The 24,219-nt window shown below is 38.4% G+C and overlaps 5 protein-coding genes across 6 annotated transcripts; 3 read left to right on the top strand and 2 right to left on the bottom strand.

The window, feature by feature from the left end:
• Positions 1–1,116: 1,116 nt before the first annotated feature.
• LOC120425600 (sorbitol dehydrogenase-like) lies at positions 1,117–2,445 on the bottom strand. Its single transcript, XM_039590182.2, has 2 exons — positions 1,471–2,445; positions 1,117–1,395 (listed from the first exon to the last, which is right to left on the bottom strand). Exons 1-2 carry the CDS (start codon positions 2,379–2,381, stop codon positions 1,212–1,214), a joined length of 1,095 nt encoding a protein of 364 aa, XP_039446116.1. The 5' UTR covers positions 2,382–2,445; the 3' UTR covers positions 1,117–1,211.
• Positions 2,446–3,017: 572 nt separating this feature from the next.
• Positions 3,018–4,358, bottom strand: LOC120425603 (sorbitol dehydrogenase-like). The gene is made up of 2 exons (XM_039590185.2): positions 3,276–4,358; positions 3,018–3,218 (listed from the first exon to the last, which is right to left on the bottom strand). The coding sequence occupies exons 1-2, from the start codon at positions 4,181–4,183 to the stop codon at positions 3,035–3,037; spliced, it is 1,092 nt and encodes a 363-aa protein (XP_039446119.1). The 5' UTR covers positions 4,184–4,358; the 3' UTR covers positions 3,018–3,034.
• A 148-nt stretch (positions 4,359–4,506) lies between these two features.
• On the top strand, positions 4,507–5,918 carry LOC120425601 (sorbitol dehydrogenase-like). The gene is made up of 2 exons (XM_039590183.2): positions 4,507–4,674; positions 4,731–5,918. The coding sequence occupies exons 1-2, from the start codon at positions 4,618–4,620 to the stop codon at positions 5,763–5,765; spliced, it is 1,092 nt and encodes a 363-aa protein (XP_039446117.2). The 5' UTR covers positions 4,507–4,617; the 3' UTR covers positions 5,766–5,918.
• Positions 5,919–10,140: 4,222 nt separating this feature from the next.
• Positions 10,141–12,468, top strand: LOC120425613 (sorbitol dehydrogenase-like). 2 transcript variants are annotated; one of them, XM_039590196.2, is made up of 5 exons: positions 10,141–10,181; positions 10,859–10,917; positions 10,979–11,012; positions 11,179–11,992; positions 12,052–12,468. In XM_039590196.2, the coding sequence occupies exons 2-5, from the start codon at positions 10,861–10,863 to the stop codon at positions 12,227–12,229; spliced, it is 1,083 nt and encodes a 360-aa protein (XP_039446130.1). In that variant the 5' UTR covers positions 10,141–10,181; positions 10,859–10,860; the 3' UTR covers positions 12,230–12,468. The 2 variants fall into 2 exon arrangements, with proteins under 2 accessions (XP_039446130.1, XP_052565821.1); XM_052709861.1 differs by lacking the exon at positions 10,141–10,181 and adding an exon at positions 10,705–10,732.
• A 4,800-nt stretch (positions 12,469–17,268) lies between these two features.
• Positions 17,269–23,418, top strand: LOC120425611 (uncharacterized). The gene is made up of 4 exons (XM_039590193.2): positions 17,269–17,693; positions 17,760–19,254; positions 22,642–23,033; positions 23,102–23,418. Exons 1-4 carry the CDS (start codon positions 17,562–17,564, stop codon positions 23,144–23,146), a joined length of 2,064 nt encoding a protein of 687 aa, XP_039446127.1. The 5' UTR covers positions 17,269–17,561; the 3' UTR covers positions 23,147–23,418.
• Positions 23,419–24,219: the final 801 nt, after the last annotated feature.

The following is a 24,219-nucleotide window of genomic DNA, read 5'->3' as shown; positions in this document are numbered from 1 at the left end:
AAATTCTAAAATTTCAAAATTCTTGTTTTCTAAAAGTTTAAATTCCTAAAATTTTTAAATTTGAATCCCAAAATTAAAATATTTAAAAATTCAAAAATTCATGCAATTAAAAATTTGAAAATTCAAAAAATCGAAAATTATGAAATTATTTCCTTTAGAAAATTTTATATGTAATTTAAAAATTCTTAAATTTTAAGATTCTGATATTCTATTTTTTTTAAGCCAAAAATTCTAAAATTTCAAAATTCTTATTTTCTAAAAGTCTAAATTCCTAAAACTTTAAAATTTAAATTCCAAAATCTAAATATTTAAAAATTCATGCGTTTAAAAATTCAAAAATTCGAAAATTCTGAAATTATTTTCCTCTTGGATTTTTTTTTATGTTATTTAAATATTCTAAAACTTTAAGATTCTAATATTCTATTTTTTTTAAACCTAAAATGCTTTTTTCTTAAAGTCTAAATTCCTAAAATTTTAAAATGTTAATTCCAAAATTCAAAATTTTTGAAATTTTAAATAAAATTTTCAAATGCTAAAATTTTTAAAAGTCTAAAATTTAAAATATCTAAAATTTGGAAAATTCTTGAATTCTTAAAATTTCAAACCAATTGTTAACTTTTAAATAATAAAATTCTGCAATTCCAACATTATTTATTTAAAAGAAATGAATTAAGAAAACCGCATTTTTCAATAAAAAAAAATCTGAAGAATCTTAAAATATTAAAGCTTTGAAACTTTAAAATTGCTAAGCTACATTAAAAGCTAAAGAATTGAATTAAAAAAAAAAACTTCTAAATTAAGAAACAGTGTATCATTTCCGTAGATTGCACATAAATTTGTATCAAGGAATAATATTCCCCTTAAATTTTCCTGCGTTTTTTTTTTGGTAAAATCTACATAAATTAGCAGCGGTGCTTTGAAATGGTTGATTTTGTGGTCTGGCAAATATTTCCATGCTCGTTTTAGTACTTAATTTTTGACAAAAACAAAATCTAAAAGAATATACTGCGCAATTTTTTACCGCGTTCCTAACCAGCTTAATGAACTTAAATATTTAAAAGAAAAATTTTAAATGATTTTTTATTGAATTTCTTTTTAATGGAAATAAAACTGACGTACTTTAGAAAACATTTATTTACACAAAACAATTTTATTTTATTCACAAACTTTTTTTTAACATTTCTTCATCCAAATCAGGAAAGAAACACTCCCTAGTTGGAAAACTTGACCGGATTGTTGGTGTCCCGGGGCACGAGATGAATCATAATCTTGATGCCCTCGCCCTGGCTGGCCACGCGGAACGCTTCATGCACGTTCGCCAGATCAAAGTGGTGCGAGACGAGCGGCTTCACGTCCACGTACCCGCTGGCCACGATCTCCATGGCGGCCGGGTAGCTGGAAAGAAAAGAGAGAGAGAGAGAGTTCAGGTGAACACTTTGGCTCTCGGTGAGCTGGTGATGAAGTACTCACTCGTGGTTGTACCGCATACAAGTGGTGATGTCGATCTCCCGCGAAATGGCGTCCACCATGGGCAGCTGGACGTCCTTGTTGCCGAGTCCGACCAGGCAGATTCGACCCGCGTTGCGGGTTGCTTTAATTGAGACGCGCATTCCCGGCTGCGAGCCGGTGCACTCGAGGACGCGATCAGCCGGACCTCCAAGGATTTGGTGGATCTTTCGGACAAGATCATCTTCGGAGTCGTTCTTCCCGATCGCGATCACCCCGGTCACGCCCAGCTTCTTGGCCACCTCCAGACGATGTTTGGCGTGTTCTAGGTCCAGAATTACGGTCCGTGTGGCGCCCATGGCCTTGGCCGCGATCAAGCAAACCAATCCGATCGGTCCGGCTCCAAAGATGATCACTTTGTTACCAAGCCTGATGTCGGCACGTCTTCCGGCGTACACGCCCACTGCCAACGGTTCCAGCAGGGCACCCTCCTCCATGGTCATGTGATCAGGCATCTTGAAGCAGCAGTCCGCGTACTGGGCGTAATAGTTGGAGCAATTCCCGTCGTGCTTCTGCGTCGTACAATGCTTCCCGTCCAGGCAGATATTGTACTTGCCGACCTTGCAGAGATCGCACGTTCTACAGCCGGCGGCAGGCTCGATCGCGACGCGATCACCGATCTTCAGGTGGGTCACCGAACTGCCGACCTTCCTGACAACCCCCGCCGACTCATGACCCAGCACGATCGGCTTGATCAACCGTTGAGCTCCGAAGCCTCCGTCCTTGAGGAAGTGGATGTCCGTGCCGCAGATGCCGCAGGAATCGACCTCGACCACGACTTCGTTGAAGGCCGGCTCCGGGATTGGGCGCGGTTCCAGCCGGAGGTCGTTCGGGCCGTAGACCAGCGCCGCGAGGTTCTCGTTCTTGGGGGCCATGCTTCCGTCTCGATTGATTGCTACCAACTGACTGAATTGACCGGCCGGTAGAAAGGTAGTTTTGCGAGCTGTATAGATTACGGCCGGGCTTAGTGAGAGGTGATAACGGTGGTTGATGATGGGTGCCGGTTTTATTTGCTTGGGGCCGGCTTTCGTGTATTGTTTGATTAGATAAGTGCCTGTCATGTTTACAGATGCACATCAGAGTGGCGCTTAGATGACCTTTGCAAAGTGCGACTTGGAAATGGGTGTGCGAAATGGAAGAAGAGCACTTTCATACAGTTTTGATAAGGGTGTTTACTTGTTATAATTTACAGATGTCATTGTTTATTCTTTTCTATTTTATATAACGAGAATTAGCAAAATTGAGTAGATTGTCAACATTTCATAAAGATAACGGAAGCTTGCAAAGAATTTAGTGGCACATCCTTATCAATGTTGACTAGAAATCTATAATTACGTCAAGTTGCATCCTAGTTAATCAGTTATTTGCGAATGTTAGCGATACGATTATCCTAGCAATTTGCGCACTTAATGTGCGACATGTGATGTGATATACATCGCAGAAATTCGCGCCATGATTCCCCTTGCAATTTGCGCATTTTAGCCACAACTTCCAAACTAGAAAGGACTATACAGAATTCTGTCTTTATTTAATTCACAAACTTCTTCTTGTTGTTGGTATCGCGTGGCACTAGGTGAATCAACACCTTGTTCCCTTCGCCCTGGCTGGCCACGCGGAACGCCTCCTTCACGTGCTTCAGGTCAAAGTGGTGCGAGACGAGCGGCTTCACGTCCACGTACCCGCTGGCCACGATCTCCAGTGCCGCTGGAAAGCTGAAATTATGATCGAGTTTAAGTTTTCGTTCGATTTCAGGAGGATCGGAAGCTTACTCGTGGTTGAATCTCATCGCGGTGGTAATTTCAATCTCCCTCGAAATGGCGTCCACCATCGGCAGCTGGACGTCGTCGTTCCCCAGTCCGACCAGGCAAATCCGGCCCGCATTCCGAGTGGCCTTGATCGCAGTCCGGATGCCCGGTTGCGATCCGGTACACTCGAGGACGCGATCAGCCGGACCTCCCAGCACTTCGTCGATCTTCCGGATGAGATCGTCCTCTGTTTCGTCCTTCTTGATCGCGATCGCGCCCGTTACGCCCAGCTTTTTGGCCAGGTCAAGGCGATGTTTGACCCGATCCAGATCGAGGATCACCGTACGGGTGGCCCCCATGGCTTTGGCCGCGATCAGGCACATTATGCCGATGGGGCCGGCTCCAAAGATGATCACCCTACTACCCAGGCGAATATCGGCACGACGCGTAGCGTAGACTGCAACTGCCAGCGGTTCCAACAGGGCGCCCTCCTCCATGGTCATGTGATCGGGCAGTTTGTAGCAGCAGTCCGCGTACTGCGCAAAGTAGTTGGAACAATTGCCGTCGGTCTTCTGCGTAGTGCAGTGCCTCCCGTCCAGGCACACGTTGTACTTGCCAACCTTGCAAAGATCGCAAGTTCTACACCCGGCAGCGGGCTCGATCGCGACGCGATCACCGACTTTCAGGTGGGTCACCGAACTGCCGACCTTCCTGACGATCCCGGAAGACTCGTGACCCAGAACGATCGGCTTGACCAACATTTGAGTGCCAAAACCACCCTCCTTCAGGAAGTGAATATCCGTGCCGCAGATCCCACAGCAATCGATTTCCAAGACCACTTCGTTAAAGGCCGGTTCCGGTATTGGGCGCTCCTCCAGCCGAAGATCGTTCGGACCATGGACGACTGCTGCGTAATTCTGCTTCGGTGCCATCCTTCCCAGTGACTGATTGTCACGTCCATCAGGATGACTTGTTTTATACAGCGATGATCCTCTCGGTTTACTTGACCTTCTTGATCCTGAAGGAACTGCACTGTTCCTCTTATCAGGTTCGGTTCATTGGTCCTCCTACGATCGCAGATCGTTTACTCGCAATCACAAGTGCGATAATTTCTGCGACTTAACAGACCTAATTGACGAGATCATTATGGCGCCATTTGGAGAAATTGAAACCGGCTGGGCGCGATCGCGTGCTCTCATGCGCTCATTCACTTTGTATCGCTTGGGTCACGTGTTGCGCCGATTGACTGATGATCGCCGGCAACCTCTGGCCCGAGTTGTATATATTTACTGGACGATCGTTTCGCGATCATTCTGTGCCGGCTCGTTGCAGCGATAGGAAGTGCATAGGAAATTTCCACCAAAAAATGGCGAAGAAGGCAAATCTGGGAGCGGTGATTCACGGTGTGGACGATATGCGGATGGTAATTTGGAGGTATTCGTACACTTGATCATTTACTGATCTTTGCGACCTTTACAGGATCAACTTCCGTTCCCACCGGCCCCAAAGGAGAACGAAGTCCTGCTGGAGATAGACTGCGTTGGTATTTGCGGATCGGACGTGCACGTGCTGGCCCACGGTGGATTCGGCGAGTACAAGCTCCGCAAACCCATGGTCATTGGGCACGAAGCGTCGGGAGTGGTGATCGCGATCGGTCCGGACGTTAAGCGCCTGAAGGTCGGCGATCGCGTAGCGGTAGAACCAGCGATCGGATGCAAGGTCTGCAAGCTGTGCAAGGCCGGGCGGTACAACCTCTGTCCGGACGGAATCTACAGCGCAACTCCGCCGGTTCACGGATCGCTCCAGAACTACTACATCCACGTGGAGGACTGCTGCTTCAAAATCCCCCCGAACGTGACCATGGAGGAAGGTGCCCTCATAGAACCGCTGGCCGTGGGCGTCCACAGCTGTCGTATTGCCGGAGTCCAGTTGGGATCGACCGTCCTGGTGCTGGGAGCGGGTCCAATCGGAATGGTCACCGTCCTGGTGGCGAAAGCCATGGGCGCCGACAAGATCTGCGTGGTCGATCTCGTCCAAAGCAAGCTGGACCTGGCCAAGCAACTCGGCGCCGACGCAACCTACCTCGTCAAAAAGGGTGACAAAGAGGAAGACACGGTCCGTAAAATCCATCAACTCCTCGGTACCGCCCCGGACATCTCGATCGAGTGCACCGGAGCCGAGTCCTGTGTCCGACTGGCCATCCTGGCCACCGAACTTGGCGGAGTGGTCACAATGGTCGGCATCGGCCCCACCAACATGAACCTCCCGATCACGATCGCGCTGGTTCGCGAGGTGGAGATCCGGTCGGGTTTCCGGTATGCGAACGCCTACCCGGCGGCCGTGGCCATGGTTGCCAACGGGACGATCGATGCGACGAAGCTGATTACGCATCACTTTGAGCTGAGCGAGTCGCTGGACGCGTTCAAGACGGCCCGCTACGGGTTGGAGGGCGCCATCAAGGTCATGATCCACTGTCAGCCGAGGAACAAGAACAATCCGTTGCGGAAGATTTGAACTGTCTGACTCTTTTCGAAGTGGGTTTTGTTGTGAGAGAAGCCATTCAAAGTCTCTCTCCGTCAGAATTGTATTTTGCGTAAAGTTTCAAGCTCTGTAAATTTATTTTAAGATGGATGAAGTGAATAAATGTTAGTAAAACAATAAAATAAATGTTGTTTTTTAGTTTGCATTAAAAGAAAATCCTGTTTCCAGTCTAAAACATCAGATTTATAAATATTTTTCAAAGCTTCAGCTAAGACACACAACCCTAGAGAAAGAGAAATATAAAAATATAAAAATATAAAAATATAAAAATATAAAAATATAAAATTATAAAAATATAAAAATATAAAAATTCAAATTCAAATTCAAATTCAATTGGTGTTTATTAGAATTTAACAGTTCTGCTCCAGGATGTTACATTTGCAATTCAGAGATTTGGAGAACCTTTCAACTCATGGCTTTCGGCTTTCTACCTAAGGTACTCGCGATTGAGTGTGTAGTAGTGCGGTTGTCAAAATCGTTATCTCTGACTCTCTCACTCCACTGACACTGACATTGTTTATGTTTTGGTTTTCCTGGCACGGTCCATTGTTCGTTTGTTATTGTTTTGGTTTTAGATCGCGAGTACCTATGATATACAACCTTGCTTTCAACTGAGATCAATTCTTGACTTTTTTTTGATAAGGTCCTATAAACAAATGTAAACATTGAGTGTATCCCGCTTACTCCGATGGACTTTGACATAAGGTGTGAAAGGGATACACTCAATGTTTACATTTGTTTATAGGACGTTATCAAAAAAAACTCAAGAATTCATAAGCCTTTACAGGGAGGGTACATGTTTCTATGTTTAGATTTTGCTAGCTGCGTGCTCTTTTAGGGAAAATAAATTTTGAGAAAAAACCCTAGATCTATGTTTTGACTTAAGACTAATATCACAGTTGTTGACGGAGGAGTGCTTCGATGAGCGGATTCGTTGACATCCCACAGGAAGTCCTGAAGGTTCTCGTTGCTTTTTCGATGCTTGGCCAGCTCGTGTAGATCGTCGGTCGGGTACCACGGGTCCAGGTTGTGCACCATCTTAAGCAGCTTGTTCTGCTTCACCTGGAGTCGCTTACGGTGCGATTTGGCGCAGTTGCCCCAGACCGCAGCAAAAATATAAAAATAAAAAAAAATATAAAAATATAAAAGGCCGTTGCAAATATTTTTTGAAGTTTATGTCCCTCGACTCTGGACAAAGTCGAGGGGGGGGGGGGGGGGAAATAAAAAAAGTTAAAAATTTAAATTACAGGCCACGGTGTCAACATTTGAATGAAAAAAGTGTTTTAAAATGCATCATACACCTGTCCAGTTGTTTTGCAATCATTGATTTCCAAAATTTCTAAGTACTGACGAAAATTTTATTTTTGCGTGAAAAAAAAAGTTTTTCAAGTGTTGTACATTGTAATTTCATTAAAGTTAAAAATATTTTCAAACTAGTCCAAACATGTTAAATATGATTGTCAATGCAGAAAAAGGCATTTTAGATTGTTCTCAGTTGATTAGACTTCGATTTCCATTGAAATTTTGATATTTTTTTTTTAAAATATTTTTTTGTCCCCTGATTTTTCGGACCAATTTTGAAGGGGGGGGGGGGGGGGGGGGGCGACATAAACTTTGAAAAATATTTTTATATAAAAATATAAAAATATAAAAATATAAAAATATAAAAATATAAAATTATAAAATTATAAAAATATAAAAATATAAAAATATAAAAATATAAAAATATAAAAATATAAAAATATAAAAATATAAAAATATAAAAATATAAAAATATAAAAATATAAAAATATAAAAATATAAAAATATAAAAATATAAAAATATAAAAATATAAAAATATAAAAATATAAAAATATAAAAATATATAAAAATATAAAAATATAAAAATATAAAAATATAAAAATATAAAAATATAAAAATATAAAAATATAAAAATATAAAAATATAAAAATATAAAAATATAAAAATATAAAAATATAAAAATATAAAAATATAAAAATATAAAAATATCAAAATATAAAAATATAAAAATATAAAAATATAAAAATATAAAAATATAAAAATATAAAAAAATAAAAACATAAAAATATAAAAATATGAAAATATAAAAATATAAAAATATAAAAATATAAAAATATAAAAATATAAAAATATAAAAATATAAAAATATAAAAATATAAAAATATAAAAATATAAAAATATAAAAATATAAAAAAATAAAAATATAAAAATATAAAAATATTAAAATATTAAAACATAACAATATAAAAATATAAAAATATAAAAATATAAAAATATAAAAATATAAAAATATAAAAATATAAAAATATAAAAATTTAAAAATATAAAAATATAAAAATATAAAAATATAAAAATATAAAAATATAAAAATATAAAAATATAAAAATATAAAAATATAAAAATATAAAAATATAAAAATTAAAAAAAAAAAATTAAAAATATAAAAATATAAAAATATAAAAAAATAAAAAATTTAAAAATATAACGATATAAAACTATAAAAATATAAAAATATAAAAATATAAAAATATAAAAATATAAAAATATAAAAATATAAAAATGGAAAAATGTTTTTTTTAAACACAAAATGATACAAGTATCAACATAAGAATTATAAAAAATAAAATATTTAAATATTGAGATAATTTATTTTGAATAAACAATTATTTTTGTATAAAGCATCTCATGTTTATTTTTAGGTAAGACCATTCGTGAAATAGTTGTGTTTTATGTATACAAAAGTATAAATATTATCAAAACCATTGTTTTCTTATGCATTCATACCTTTTGGATAACACCTTCTTTTCAGTCATTTTAGTTCCCCACTTTTCCAGAAAATACCTTGAATTTATGTATTTTCGCCTAAAATTTAATAATGCCTTTTTAGGGTTTTATGCCGTGGGTCTCGTGGCGCAGGGGTAGCGGCTTCGGCTGCCGATCCCGATGATGCTATGAGACGCGGGTTCGATTCCCGCCTTATCCACTGAGCTTCTATCGGATGGTGAAGTAAAACGTCGGTCCCGGTTTCTCCTGTCTCGTCAGAGGCGCTGGAGCAGAAATCCCACGTTAGAGGAAGGCCATGCCCCGGGGGGCGTAGTGCCAATAGTTTCGTTTTTTTTTCGTTTTCGCCTATAGAGGGCCTCGTGGCGCGGTGGTTAGCGGCTTCGGCTGCCGATACCTAAGTTGCTATGGGGCGCGGGTTCGATCCCGCCTTATCCTCCTGGCCTTCTATCGGATGGGGAAGTAAAGTGTCGGTCCATTTGCGTAAAAGAGGTTTTGGGTGACTAACCACACATAACCTTCGGACGCCTAGAAATGAGCAGAAACTTCACGCAGAAAAATGTTTTGTAGAATCAGCCTGTACGAGGTTCGAATCAACAATTTTTTTGTTGAATATAATCAACAAAAAAATTGCGTTGAAATAAACCTTCATTTCCTTTATTCAACAACAGTCTTTTGTTGTTTTGAAAAATTTGCTTTGACGTTTAGCGTTGATTCAACAAAAAATATGATTTTCAAATCAACAAAACGGTTTTGTTGATTCAAATATACCCTATTTTTCTGCGTGTTGTAACAGAGACCACAAAAGACCCGGGGTCGTTAAAGTGGATTGCTTTGCTTTTTTTGCCTAGAATTCAGTAATAATCATGGTCCGCCATCTTGGATTAAACTTTTAAATACAATCAAACCCCGCTGGTTTGACACCAACTTTTGTCGAACGAACGGGGCCACTTTTTAAGTTTGACACCCCTTTTACACGGAGTTCACACACACTACCAAATGTTTGTTTTGATAGTGTGCGTGAGCGCCGTGTAAAAAGTGACAGTTCGTCACTTTTTAGTTTGACTTTGACCAACCAACGGGGTACAGAGTAAAAAAGTGTCAAACGAAAAAGTGACCAACTTCACTTCAAAAGTCAAAAGTCAAGATTATAAATATTTGAATGTTTTTGTATAAGTTGGTTTTACAAGCCGTAAACCATAGAGAATCCAATCACAACATCTATTCCGCCATCAAGTTTTAAAATTTTCCCACTGGTGTACTAGCCCGGAGAATGTGTCTTTAATGTTTTAATGCTTTAAGTTTTAAGTTCGGTTGTTTAACTTTTTTTGTGTTTTGATTTTTGGGTTTTGCTATTTTTTAGCTTGTTATCTTTCCCATACAGTGCTCCGAACGAATGGGCCGGATTCCGTAAATACTTTGCTAGCTGGTGTCTCCACTCTTTTCTCTTCGTTTCTCAAAATAAAACCGACTGACTCTTGGTGTTGTTGTTTTAAACTATAGATTACTATACTTTGTCGTCCGGATTCATTGACGAAGAACGCAAAGTTAGAAATTAGTTTAGGCTTGTTATTCGACCAAAGAAGGTATGTTTTTGTAACGTAACAAGAGTACTCAATTCAGAACAACGCATTTGCGCCTTCAATTTGCATCCTGCTCTACGAGCCAACCGGACTAATTACAAACAAAAACAACCTATCTGCACAATAACACATTAAATACTCTTCACTCTGATTAGAGGGAGGGAGGGGTCGTAAAGTTGCCAAACAAATCTCGCGCTAGGACGTCGTTCGGCGTAATCTGCCGTAATTGCATACACTCAACCCCCGGTGTTTGGTCAGTTTTTCGTTTGACACTTTTTTAGTTTGTACCCTGTTGGTTGGTCAAAGTCAAACTAAAAAGTGACGAACTGTCACTTTTTACATGGCGCTCACGCACACTACCAAAACAAACGTTTGATAGTGTGTGTGACTCCGTGTAAAAGGGGTGTCAAACCAAAAAGTGATTCCGTTCGTTTGACAACAGTTGGTGTCAAAACATCGGGGTTTGAGTGTATTTCTGTTGTAAAACAACGGTCCGCGAGAGATAAGACGAATACACAAATCGACACCTCCCTCGGATCAGATGGTTGTGCCAAGTTGGTCGTAGCAGCGAGTTCTATTATCACTTTGACTTTGCCAGTGACCGGTTCGGTTGTGGGCAATCTTGGTGGAATTTTTGCGCAATAGTTGGTTGATAGTTCGCTCTACTTTTTGATTTGTAGTCATGTCTGGAAAGGATAATCTTACGGCGGTTCTCTACGGAATCGAGGACTTGCGATTGGTATGTTTAGTCTTCAAGATTAAAATCCGATTGAAATTACGACTTTTTTCCCTCATTTTAGGAACAACGACCGATCCCGACACCGAAGGATGATGGTAATTTTTAAAATTGTGATCATTATTTTAAGTATATCTTCAGTAACCATCCAGCACTAAAAGAAATCATAACTCAGCATTCAACAGCTAATCAGTCATAAAACAGCTGTTTTAGAGCTGAGTCAGAGCTGATTTACTGCTACCAATAAACTCAAAACACTTCCAGAGGTCCTGCTGGAGATGGACAGCGTTGGGATCTGCGGCTCGGACGTCCACTACCTCGTGAATGGCCGCATTGGGGACTTTGTGGTGCGCAAACCGATGGTGATTGGCCACGAGGCGTCCGGCATCGTCGCCAAGGTGGGTTCCCGCGTGCACAACGTCCGCGTCGGCGACCGGGTTGCGATCGAACCCGGGTACGGCTGCCGGGTGTGCGACTACTGCAAGGATGGCCGCTACAACCTGTGTCCGGAGATGATCTTCTGCGCGACTCCGCCGTACGACGGCAACCTTACCCGGTACTACACCCATCCGGCCGACTTTTGCTACAAACTGCCCGACCACGTCACGATGGAGGAAGGTGCCCTGCTGGAACCGCTGGCCGTGGGAGTTCACGCCTGCCGGAGGGCGGGCGTCGGCTTGGGCTCCGAAGTCCTCATCCTCGGGGCCGGTCCGATCGGGCTGGTCACGCTCATCACCGCCCGCTCAATGGGGGCCGGGCGCATCATAGTCACGGACCTGCTCCAGAACCGACTGGATGTCGCCAAAGAACTTGGCGCGGACGGAACGCTCGTAGTTGAACGTGGCGCCGACGAGCAGGACGTGGTCAAGAAGGTCCACGCCCTGTTCGGAGGTCACGCGCCGGACAAAACCATCGACTGCAGCGGAGCGGAAGCCACCTCGAGGCTGTCCGTGCTGGCCACGCGTTCCGGCGGTTGTGCCGTACTGGTGGGCATGGGCCCGGCCGAGATCAAGCTGCCGCTGGTGAACGCCCTCTCGCGTGAGGTCGACATTCGGGGCGTTTTTCGCTACTGCAATGAGTGAGTTCCATAAATATCTTGTTTAATCCAAAAAATCTAAGGTTATGATTGAATTTCAGTTATCCGGGAGCGTTGAGTCTGGTGGCCAGCGGCAAGATCAACGTGAAGCGTCTCATCACGCACCACTTCAATATCGAAGAGACGGCGGAAGCGTTCAATACGTCGCGGCATGGGCTGGGAGGGGCCATCAAGGTTATGATCCACGTGCAACCGAAGGATAAAAATAATCCCAAGTAGAGCGTCGTCGAATGTTACTACAGTAGTTGTTCGGTAACTGGGCTGCTTTTTAACTGGGCGCTCGATAGTTGAGCCGTTGCCCAGTTAAAAAGCAGACAAACGTCAAAAAACCAAAACAAACCGAAATGATCGTGGGGTCACAAATAAAAAAAAACTTTTTTCAAACTTTTATGTAATTTCAAGTCACAATTAGAGAAATATGAAAAGTAAGCATTGTAAATAAATGTGAGTAAAAATTATTTTATATTTTATTTGCAAAATTTTATGCATCGGTCCCCTCGTTATTTTTCGTTCAGCCCAGTTAGCGAGCAGCATTTGGTGACTGGGCTACGTTCTCAGCCCAGTTACCGAACAAGTACTGTACTATAACTACAACTACTTATTTCTTTCAATAAATATATTTATTAATTTCTAATCTAATCTAATCTAATCAGACCCTAGCGCAGCCAATCTTTCGAAGGGATCCTGGAGAGTGTCTAGGTTAGATGACGCCTAGCACTCTTCTTGTCATTTATTAACATTTGTAGTGCGCCATTGCATCGAAATGCATTGAAACATCACAAGCGTTAAAGCGGCCAGGCCTACTGCGTAAAGCCGTATCGCAGAGATGACTCGTAATTGGGTTGAGTTTGAGCACTGAGTGTTCGAACAACAACACAATTCTGAATCGACAGGGGAGGAAGAAGCGTGGGGACACACCACCATACGCTCCGAGATTTTGGTTGTATTCGTTGGGAGCACCATGCTAAGAAGGTTTGGTACTCCGGGACCCTCTGGGATGGGACATTGTATTTCCACGAATGCCCTGGACACTATTTGCCGTGGTTATAGCGCCACAACTCGCTCTCTGTAACAGTATTCCTAATTCCAGTCCACGCTCACCAAGTCGTCATGGCCTAGTGATTAGCATTTTTGCTTAACAATCCTAAGGACGGAGGATCGAACCCCGCCTCGTGCGACTTTGATTTTTCGTTCATATTCATCATTTCAAATTTATGTGTTCTTAACTTTCTAGTTGGGAGCAGATGGGAATCGAACCCAGAACCATTCGCTTACAAAGCGAACACCGTAACCAGTCAGCCACGGCCGCTCCCTCAATAAATATATATATTAATTTCTTACAAAAAATATTTTCACCAAATCTAGCAACAAATCGTTTTCAACCAATCTATAGAAACGATTTATTCAAAAATTCCGAAATTCTTAAACTCTAAAATTATGTTTTAGAAATCCTATTTTTGGATTTCAGGATTTCAGAAAATTCTAAAATTTTGAAATAGGGTCCTAAAGCCCTATGTAAATTTTTATGTACAACGGTAAAAATCACTTTTAAAACCCATTTCTGATCACTTTTTTTCATTTTCATGCAAAAAAAAAAGCTTGACACAAGGCTTGACACGACTACATTTTTCGATGGATCAACTATGGTCCCCTTGGAACGAGCTGTCAAGTACAGAGCGGGTTCGTTAATTCGAATTTCGCTACTTCGAATGCCCGCTAATAAATGCTCGCTAATTCGAACGTATTCGAATTAAAAAGCACTCAACCGGCAAAACCAGTTGTCAAACTGATGTTGACGTATCAACACAATTGTTTAACAGCTGTCAGTCGTTCCAATTATCGAATTTGGATTCGCTCATTCGAATGCAGTTCCTTTCGAACTAGCAAATCCGCTCTGTAGGACATTTTCTGACAAGAAGGGACGCGATTTTTTTTAAATTGTTTTAAACATCCATTTTAAGTCCTTTGCGGTTGTACAAAGGGTCATTGTACTCATAAAAATAAGCTTTATTGTTGTGAACAATAATATCACAAATTTAAGCCTAAATTTAGGACCCAATCTCGGACCCAATTCTGAAATAGAATTTTTAAAATAGAATTTTCGGAATTTTCAGATTTTTTATTTATTTTGGTGTTTTTAAATTGCTTGTTTTTGTATTTTTATGATCTTGATTTTTTTTTAACCCTTGAAATTTTTAATTTTACAGAAATTAAAAAAGAAAAAAGAAGAAAAGTATGCAGTCCTCATTTCTTCATTCTGAAGCTAAGTAGCCCAGTCACGAAATATTCTTGCAGAGCTGGTTCTGTCAGAATCCTGCTTGAACAGTGGAACATTTCTGCTAGAATGCTGTAAGAATATCCAGCTCTGTTAGAACTCTCCTAGAATCCTGCTAGAACGTCGTGACTGGGAGGGAGCTTGGAATGAACGTGGTCAAGAAAAGTTGCACATTTTTTCGTGACCAGCCCATGGTCCTAAAGTCCAATGTGAATTTCTGTATATATAGTTTAACCTTCTACATCTACAACCCAACCCCGCCTTTAGACGGGCTTCGATTAAAAAAAAAAACGCCAAAAACAATTTTTCAACCAATTTTTGATCTTTAAAAAGCATTGGAAAGAAAAACTCTAAAAAATTTGGAAAATTTATGGGTTATGTGACTTTGCCAATGTTTTAAAAAATGTCATCTTTTTTAGGGGTTAACTTTGGCTGTGTTTTTATTAACATTACATATGTTTTAAGTAAAAAGAAGTATGCAGTTATTTTTTGTAGTGTCCTCGACCATGCCTCTACGCATTTTTTTACAATTTAAATGATAATGGTGCCATTTTATAGCAAAAAAAAATTAAAACCCGATTTAATATCACCAGAGGTAAAATAGAGCCTTTCTTACAAAATGATGAAACTCCGAGAAATATATTGGTGCAATTAATTTTTCAGAAACAAAATGATACCACCCAGTGAGAATTCCACCTAAAGCTTCGAATCTTTTTAGGCTAAACCTCAAATGCCATTTTTTTTTAATTTCAGAGGTACATTATGGGTCGCAAAATAATTATATTTAATTAAGAAAAACATATTGGATTGACATTATTAGAAAAAAATAAAGGGTACTCAGTCTTTATTGTTAGTCTATGATTAACTTAAAAAAAAATGTATCGCTATTGCACTTTGTCGATCTATTATGAGAAGCCAGAAAGAATACTTTCACGCACAGCGTAAAACGCGCAAGCGTAAAAGCGCTGGCGGTGAAGCTTCGACTTGACGACTTGTCGAGCGAGAACGAGCCGGGACTTCGAATTTGATGTTAAGTATATGATTTTGTATAAATCCAAAAATTTAATAGGAAAAAATAGGGTAAAAATAAGACGAAAAACACTAAAATGGCTATATCTCTGGAAATACATTTTGGAAATGCTTCAAATTTTGGGCCCAAGCAGTTTATGGCGCATGTTTTCGAATGGCTTTTTGTTTGAAACTGAATTCTTTTAATTTGATAGTGTTATCTATAAAATAGTCCAACAAAATACCTCTAAAAATGGCTTTGACCACATTTACTGGTCGAAAATTGTGAATCGAAAAATAAAATGTTCGTCTCCGACCCCACGGCTACTGATCTGACTTATAAAAATTGTGGGTTTTACGAGCGGTTTTCCAGTGATGGAAGACACAAATTTTTAAGAGCGGATACAGACATCGCTCATGTATTTCAGAAAAAGAGCTCTCAAAAATCAGACTTTGAGTTCCGGGTTTCGGGCCAAAATTCAATCGAAAGAGCGCATCTAAACCTTCAATTTAGTAATAGGATTTTTCCTGGGACGAATCCTCGCCGTGCACGAATTTTTTAAGATTTCTGAAAAAAGCGTTTTTCCAAAAGCAAACCTTAAAACCTCTCTTTTGTAAGAAAGGCAAAACAAGCAAAAAATTTAAAAAGTGACTGTAAAAACATGAAAAATTTAGATAGGCAAAACGTAATGGAGGTGGTAGAATAGGCCAAATACTACCAAAAACAAACATAAACAAAACAAGATAAATGCAAATTAAAAAACTAAAAATGAAACAAGAAAAACATAAAACAAGAAAAGTAAAGTTTTTCGTAGAACAAAAGGTGCTCAAAATGACCTCCTGAACACGGGAATTTTTTAAACTCCTAAATACCGCCATCTTAAATTACAAAAAATCAAATAACAGATTTTTTGGAGTTATATTTTAGGAATAGAGATCTAAATTTTGAGAACAATCAAAATTATCGCGCTTTGGCGAGGACCTTGAAAAATCGAGTACAAACTATATTTAAATTTTTGAAACCCTAGATTTTTTATTTACCTCTTGAAATTTTAAACGTTCTTACTGGAAAATTTAATAAATTTTAAAAATTAATTTTTTTTTTCAGATTTTTGCAATTTTGAATTTCCAATTTTAGAATGATTGAATATTCAAATTTTTGGAATTTTTGCTTGCATTTTTTAATTTCTGATTAGAAAAATATCTGTTTTCATTTAACAATTTAATTTTACTTAATATCTGAAAATCAGTATAAGCATATTAAAAAAAAAATATATATATATATTTTTAATGTTTTGAATTATTTGTTTTTAATTTTTTATGATTTTCGTAATGTTGTTGTTTATTTGTTGGGGTTACTTAATTTGCTTACCGAATTCTTGAATTTTTTTTATTAGTTTTATGAAAATTCAATGGTTAGTGCTGTTAAGCCAACATTAGAGACATGATGAAATTAGAGTTATGCAAAATATAAAACAACAAGCCTTACCCGACAAACTTCGTTCTGCCTTTTTTTTCGTTTGTTGACGTTTTTAACATTTTTGCCAATTCAGCCTCCTGTGATCAAAATTTGATTTTACGTAACTTTTGCCATACAATCTCCAGATTTTCCGAAATCGGTTCCAGAGTGGCCAAAGTTGTAACTCTTTGGCGTAAGAACCTTCTTTGAACGTATAAGAACCCGACGCAACAATGAGCGCTCCGATCCGACGATCCGTATTGAACTGATTCGCGTTCGAACAAAACCGTCGAAATTTTTTATGTATATATATAGATTTTGGTGGAAGTAAAAATAAATATCCAGATAATCTTACCAGTTTCGGTTGGCATGTAGTAATTCAAAATCAACAGCTTAATTTTTGAGACTCTTGATTTTGAATTTTTGTGAGGATCAATCAAAGATATTTCGTTAATGGATTAGAAAATGTTATTCAAAAAGTTTCGGAATGTGCACACCGCGAGTTTTTCTATGCCAATCTAGTACTTCATCCAAACCTGTCAAGCATCAAAAATAACCTACCTCGATGGCAACCCTGCCCTAAGCTTGTTTTGATTGCGAGCTGTCACATTTGCTCGTATCGTCAGTTTTGCCGCCAACGGACGGTTCGCCGCGCATTTTCGAGCTTCAGCTGGTTCTAGAAGTGAAACGAAAGAGTTCGATTCCAAAGATCCGTCCGGCGTAGTGCGCGATAAACTGGTTCCAGTCGAGTGGTAACCTCCGGAAATTTGTGATGTGCTAGAAGAAGGCGTTGTGTGTGTGTGGTGAGGATGAGTCTGTCGAAATCTACTACCAGGACCGGTTCCGGTTGTTGCTTCATCTGCAAGAGCCCGGAGGATGACGAACTTTATTACGGGAAGTTGATCGGCAAGTGGCGCATCCAGGTGCACTATTACTGCTTGGTGAGTTCGATGAGTTGATTTTTGAGAGGTGATTTTGGGTTGATTTTTGTTGGTTTTTCGTTGCAGCTCTTGACGTCGAATCTGGTCCAGAATGGGGAGACGGATGATGTTGGGATGTTTGGGTTTCTGCAGGAGGACATTCGGGCGGAGGTGGCGCGGATCAAGTCGCAGAAGTGCTACGTGTGCAAGGCGCCGTACGCGAACATTTCGTGCTGCGCCAAGAAGTGCTTCCGGACGTTCCATACGGTTTGTGGGCGGCAGGCCGGATGTTTGAATCATTACGTGGACACTTATCAGTCGTGGTGCGATAAGCATGTTGAGATTGATGATGGGGTGCGGCATGGTGAGGAGGACGCTTGTGGAATCTGCTACGAGGAGCTGGGCGGCTGGAACAAGGTGGAGTCGATCCGGGCTCCGTGCTGTCAGAATGGCTGGTTCCATCGACGGTGCGTGGCGCAGTTTGCCCAGTCGGCGGGGTACTTCTTTAAGTGTCCGTTGTGCAACAATAATACGGACCAGTTCAAGCAAGCGATTCAGCGCCGGGGAGTTTATATTCCGGAGAAGGACGCCGCCTGGGAGTTGGAACCGAACGCGTTTGACGAGCAGCTGGAGCGGCCATCGGATTGCGACGCCGAGGTTTGTCAGTGTCCGAAAGGGCGCGACTTCGACACCTTGAACGGCAAGTGGGACCTGCGACTGTGCGAGACTTGCGGGTCAACCTGTCGCCACGACCTTTGCATGGAGGTTCCAACGAAGAATTACGTCTGCACGTTTTGCCGACCGATCGTAGGTGACGAACCGCCCGCCGCTGTTCTCGCCCTGGTCGAGGAATCCCGCCGGGCGGAAGCTGCCCGTCGCAGGGCCTCAACCTCCTCCGATATCAGCAGCAGCACGTCCAGTTCTTCCACGATTCGCCCCCGAGCTCGCGGCCGTCAAACCCAACGACTTCGCTCACTCAGCACCAGCTCACGCTGCAGCACCTCAACGTCCAGCTCCTCCTCCTCCTCCATCGTCGCCCGAAAGAAATCCAAAAAACGACCGCTCTCATCCGACTCGGACTCGGACTGCGACCTGCACGACCTCATCCGCAAGCTCCCACTTCGCCGCGAAGCCCGCGACAAGCTCCTCAACGACCGGGTCGTCATCGCCCTGGAAAAACTCACCGCCGACCAGATCCGCCAACTGTCCAAACCACCCCCAAAACCCCAATCCCAACTCCCCTCATCCCAGAGCAGCGAAGACGCCAAGTTCGACTTCAACTACCGCGCCAAGATGAACAAGGAGAAGCGCCGCAAGTCGGTCGCCGATCTGGGCTTCCTGCGGCAGGTCATCCGCTCGGACACGGACACGCTGACCACGACCGACGACAACCAGCAGGTGGAGGTGGCGGTGACGAAGAAGGACGCGCGGACGCCCTCGCGGAAGACCGGCGGCAGCTTTGCCAATCAGTTCAAGCAGCGGTTGGGGGCGGTTGGTGGGGCCAAGACGGTGGGTTCCGCTTCGCGGAAGCGGATCGTTTCGAGCAGCGAGTCGGACCTGGAGGGGGTGCCCGCCAAGAAGGGTAAGTTGTTGTTTGTGGGTGTTTTTGTTTTGTTGGGGGTGTTTGTTGGAATTTGTGCGTTGAGCTATGGATATTTTCCGGAAGTTGATTTTTATTCACCAGACAATTTTATTAAACAATAAATGCATTAATCAAATTCATTGCTGTATGTAAATAGAAATCGACTTTATTCTGTGTTCAGATAGCTTGGAAAAATCGAAATAAACTGGAAATATGTCAAAACTGCCAACCAAGGTTTGTAACATGCACCATTTTTAGCTTCGTTTGCCTTCACTTCGTCAACCTGACATTGACATTCCTCTTTTTTGTTCGTTCGTTGACAGTCACCACCAGGCCCGTTCTTACTCTGAAAATTGAAATTGCGATTTGTCATCTAAAATTCAAAAAAAAGTTAAAGAAATTTTAAAAATCAAAAGCATTTATAAATCCGAAAAAATCACAAAATGAAAAAAAAAGAGTTATAAATTTCAATTTCAAAATCCAAAATTCCAAGAATAAAAAAAATAAACAAAAAAATCTAAACATATTAAATTAAAAAAATTATAAGATTCATAAATTAAAATACAAAAAAAAAAAATTAGGAAAATTACAAATTTGTTTGAATTCCAAAAAAAATCTAAACAATATATAAAAATCCATGAATTCCAAAAAATGCTAAATTCTTCAGAAAAAAAAATCCATAGATTCTAAAATTCAAGAAAGATAAATGAAAGAAATTCTAGCAAATTCAAATTGAAAAATTCAAACAATTTGAGTAATTCAAATAATCTTTTTTTTTATTTAAATTAAGGAGTTATCTCCTCAAAACAAAATCCAGAATAGAGCTTTATGACGTTTCGCGTACGCACACTAGCGCACCATTTGGTTTTGCTGGCTGACAAAATTTAACCTCACTTTATTTTCGTGTACGTACACGCAATACATACGGACGTAGTTTACTCCATTACAAAAATTCCAAGAAAATTTAGAAAAAAATCAAGAAATTTGAGAAATTCAAAAAATTCTAGGAATTACAAAAATTCAAGAGGTTCAAGAAATTTAAGAAATAAAAAAATAGAAATTTTAGAAATTCTAAAAATTTAAGAAATTTTGAAAATTCAAGTAATTTAAGTAATTCAATAAATTCAAAATAATTTAAGAATTTCAAGAAATTCGAGAAATTCCAGAAATGTAAGAAGAAAATAAAAAAAAATCAGGAAGAAATTAAAGAAATTTAAGGAGCAATTCAAGAAATTCAAGAAATTTAAAAACTACAAGAAATTTTACAATTTTAGAAATTTTAAAAAATAAGAAATTACAGAAATTAAAATAATTATTTGAATTATTCAAGAAAATCAAGTAAAACAAGAATTTGAAGAAATTCAAGAAATTCAAAAATTCATGAAATTCAAGAAATTCAAGAAGTTTAAGAAATTTAAGTAGGGGAACTATACCCTTTCTCAGCCTATTTCTATTATCGGCTTATCAGCACTTTGATCGTGAATTACAGTTTTCATAAAGTATTTTTGATTGTTTCAAAGTAATAAATAGCTCAAATAAAAGTGAGCAAGCAACTATCCATTGTTGATACATCTGAAAATGTTGATTTAATAGCGGAAAACGGCAAAAGTGATGAGAATTGGTCGAACGGCTTAGAGTGATTAAAATGGGTATATTTCCCCTAATTCAAGTTATTTAAGAAGTTCAAGAAATTCGAGAAATTCAAGATGTTTAAGAAATTCGAGAAAGTCAAGAATTTCACAAAATTTTAAGAAATTCACAAAATTCAAAAAATTCAAAAAAACTGAAAATTTTTAAAAAATTAGGAAGCCAAGAAATTTAAAAAATTCAAGAAATTCAGAAAATTCAGGAAGTTCACGAAATTCAAGAAAATCAAGAAATTGAAGAAGTTAAAGAAATTCAAGAAATTCAAGAAATTCAGGAAATTCAGGAAATTCAAGAAATTCAAAAAAATTCTAGAAATTCAGGAAATTCAAGAAATTCAAGAATTTCAAGAAATTCAAGAAATTTAGGAAATTCAAGAAATTCAAGAAATTCAAGAAATTCAAGAAATTCAAGAAATTCAAGAAATTCAAGAAATTCAAGAAATTCAAGAAATTCAAGAAATTCAAGAAATTAAGTAATTCAAGAAATTCAAAAAAATTCAAGAAATTCAAGAAATTTAAAAAATTCAAGAAATTCAAAAAATTCAAAAAATTCAAGAAATTCAAAAAATTCAAGAAATTCAAAAAATTCAAGAAAATCAAAAAATTCAAGAAATTCAAGAAATTCAAAAAAATCTAGAAATTTAAGAAATTCAAAAAATTCTAAAAATCAAGAAATTTATAAAAAAAAATCAATAAAATTAAAAAATACAAGAAAACTATAAAAAATCAAGAAATTTAAAAAAATCAAGAAATTCAAAATATTCAAGAAATTAAAAATATTCAAGAAATTCAAAATATTCAAGAAATTCAAAATATATAAATTTAAAAAGTTCAAAATAAATCGCAATATTCAAATTATTTGTAAAGTTAAAAAAAAAATCACAAAATTCACAAAAAATCAAGAAATTCTCAAATCTTTAGATTCTTAAATTTCTAAAAGATCTAAAAAAATCTAAAGATTCTCACAATTCTAATTTTTTTAAAATTCTGAAACTTCTAAAAATTGTGCTACTTTTTAAATTTTCTATAGATTCTACAAATTTCAAAAATTCTATAAAAAATATTTTTTTTAATTTTAAACTTGTTGAAATTTTGAAAACTCTAAAAATTCAAAAAATGCTAAAGCTTATGAAAAATCAAAAGTCATGAAATAAATTTTCAAAATTTCATTGCTTTGCTTTGTTCGTGATTTTAGATGATTTGAAATTAATTTGCAAAATATCATGAAATTAAAAAAAAAAAACAAACAAGAAATTCAAATCTAGATTAAATTTTCAAAACAACCTATCCCTCATGGGTTTCCTATGCAGATAGGACCTTTTGAAAATTTAATCTAGAAATAATATATTTTCTAATAATATGTTTTTAATAAAAAAGTTAAAGAAATCTTTTTAAATTCAAAAAATCTTAAATATTTTTTTTTGAAAAATTCAAAAATAAAAAATCAAATAAAAAAAAACAAAAAAAAGGAAAATAAATATCGAGAAATTAAAAGTGCAACATGGAGTTAAACTTTCTGTCAAGCTTCTGTGAAGTTTACTATGACAGTTGCGAAAGTTTAACTCCATGTTACCGGCTCACATCTTTCTTTTTAATTTCTCGATATTTTTTTTTAAATTTAATTGAAATACATTTTAATATTTACTAATAAAATTGAGCAATAAATACAAAAAAAAAAAGATTTTGTTTTACTTCACATAATTTAAAAATGGTAAATAACCAAACTTCCTCAACGTTTCAGCCTGCCCCGCGTCCGCACCGTCAATCAACAAATCCAAGAGCCGTATCTCACTGTTCCCGCCGGATGATTCGGAAAACACGTGTCCCAACAGTCCGCGCAAGCAGACTTCCGTTGTTCCCACGACTACCGAAAGTGACCTCTCTGTGGCCATGTCCGCCATCGCATCTCCTCCCGCTCCAGTTGAACCCAAAAGTGGCGACCCAAAGCCCGGCAGCACGGCCAAGAAGAACCAAACGACGCTGAACAGCTTCTTCAAAAAGTCGCCGGAAGAATCGAGCGGTGGCAGTGGAAGCTCGCTGGCCAGTGCACTTCCGACCTCTTCCGGGGAGAGTAAAAGTGCGCGCACGACGAAGCACAGCGCCGGTGGTGGGAGGAAAAAGTTGGTGGAATTGGTAAGGGTTTTGAGTTAGGGTTTTCAAACTAAACGTTAATTATTGATAAAATTTGTTTTTTTTTTCAGGACCGAAGCCAGCGCAATCTTTTGGATTTCTTCAATCGGTGTTGATTGCAATTCGATACTGAAAATTGTTTATAATATATTTTGGGTGAATAATATTTTATTCAAATATTTTTTGAAACATCTGGGTTAGAGAGCAAAGTTTAAAGTTGTTTTGATCGATGAATAAATCGAAAAGAAAAAAAAAGTTGAACGATAAATTAATTAATTTTACAATTTATATTCAATGAACTCATGTTTGCATATATATTGAAAATTTTATTTTCCCATTTTTTAGATATGTAAGATAAATAAAAACGAACCGTGCTACAATAATAACATGTGTTCTTACCCAACCAAACATATTCGAAACATTCCTTAACCAACCCACTTGCTTATCTCCTCCGTATAAGTATGTTCCGCATAGTGGTTGAGCTTCCGGAAACGTATTAGAGCCTCATTTACCGCCCACTTTACCTCGTTCTAGCTTTTGGTTGACATTGTACTGCGGTTAACCGTGTGAGTATTATCAATGCTGTTTTTTTTGTTTCTTTTTCCCTTCGGCTTATCTGTGCAAACAAATTACATTCGACATTGGTGTGGTAAATGGGGAAGTTTGCCAGTTGTTGCCCACAGCGTAGAAAATCCTAAAGGCGAGCGCGTCTGCAAAAAATAAATAAAATTGTTTATTATGCTGAGTCAAAACCAGTCAACGTGCCATCCGAGTAGTGATGCTATGAAACGTTAAAAAAAACAAAACAAAATTTACAACCTCTTTTATAAAATTCTTGTTTCAAAACAACAAACAAGAACATTAGGTTTTACACCGACTTGATTTGGAGGTTATGAATGAGTTCTCTGTTTACATGGACTTAGCACAGTTTGATGCGATCGTTGATTTTGTTTGGGGAAAATCGTCGAAAATCCATGTAAACAGTCACACGAGCTGTCAAATGACGTCACGGCGTAAAATCCAATCAAAAATCGTAACATAATAATAACATAATTTTATGAGAAAAAAAAAAAAACAACCTAATAGAACATAACCAATAGGATGTAACAAAATGGGTAAATTTCCGGGCATTTCAGGAAGCTTGATTGATTGCAACTGGACCTGGCACTTTAACTTTGAAGTTTTAATA

Source organism: Culex pipiens, chromosome 3 (genome assembly GCF_016801865.2).
Source record: "Culex pipiens pallens isolate TS chromosome 3, TS_CPP_V2, whole genome shotgun sequence".
Taxonomy (NCBI): Eukaryota; Metazoa; Arthropoda; class Insecta; order Diptera; family Culicidae; genus Culex; species Culex pipiens.
The sequence above is the reverse complement of the archived record's forward strand: the minus strand, read 5'-3'. Positions and strand labels throughout refer to the sequence as shown.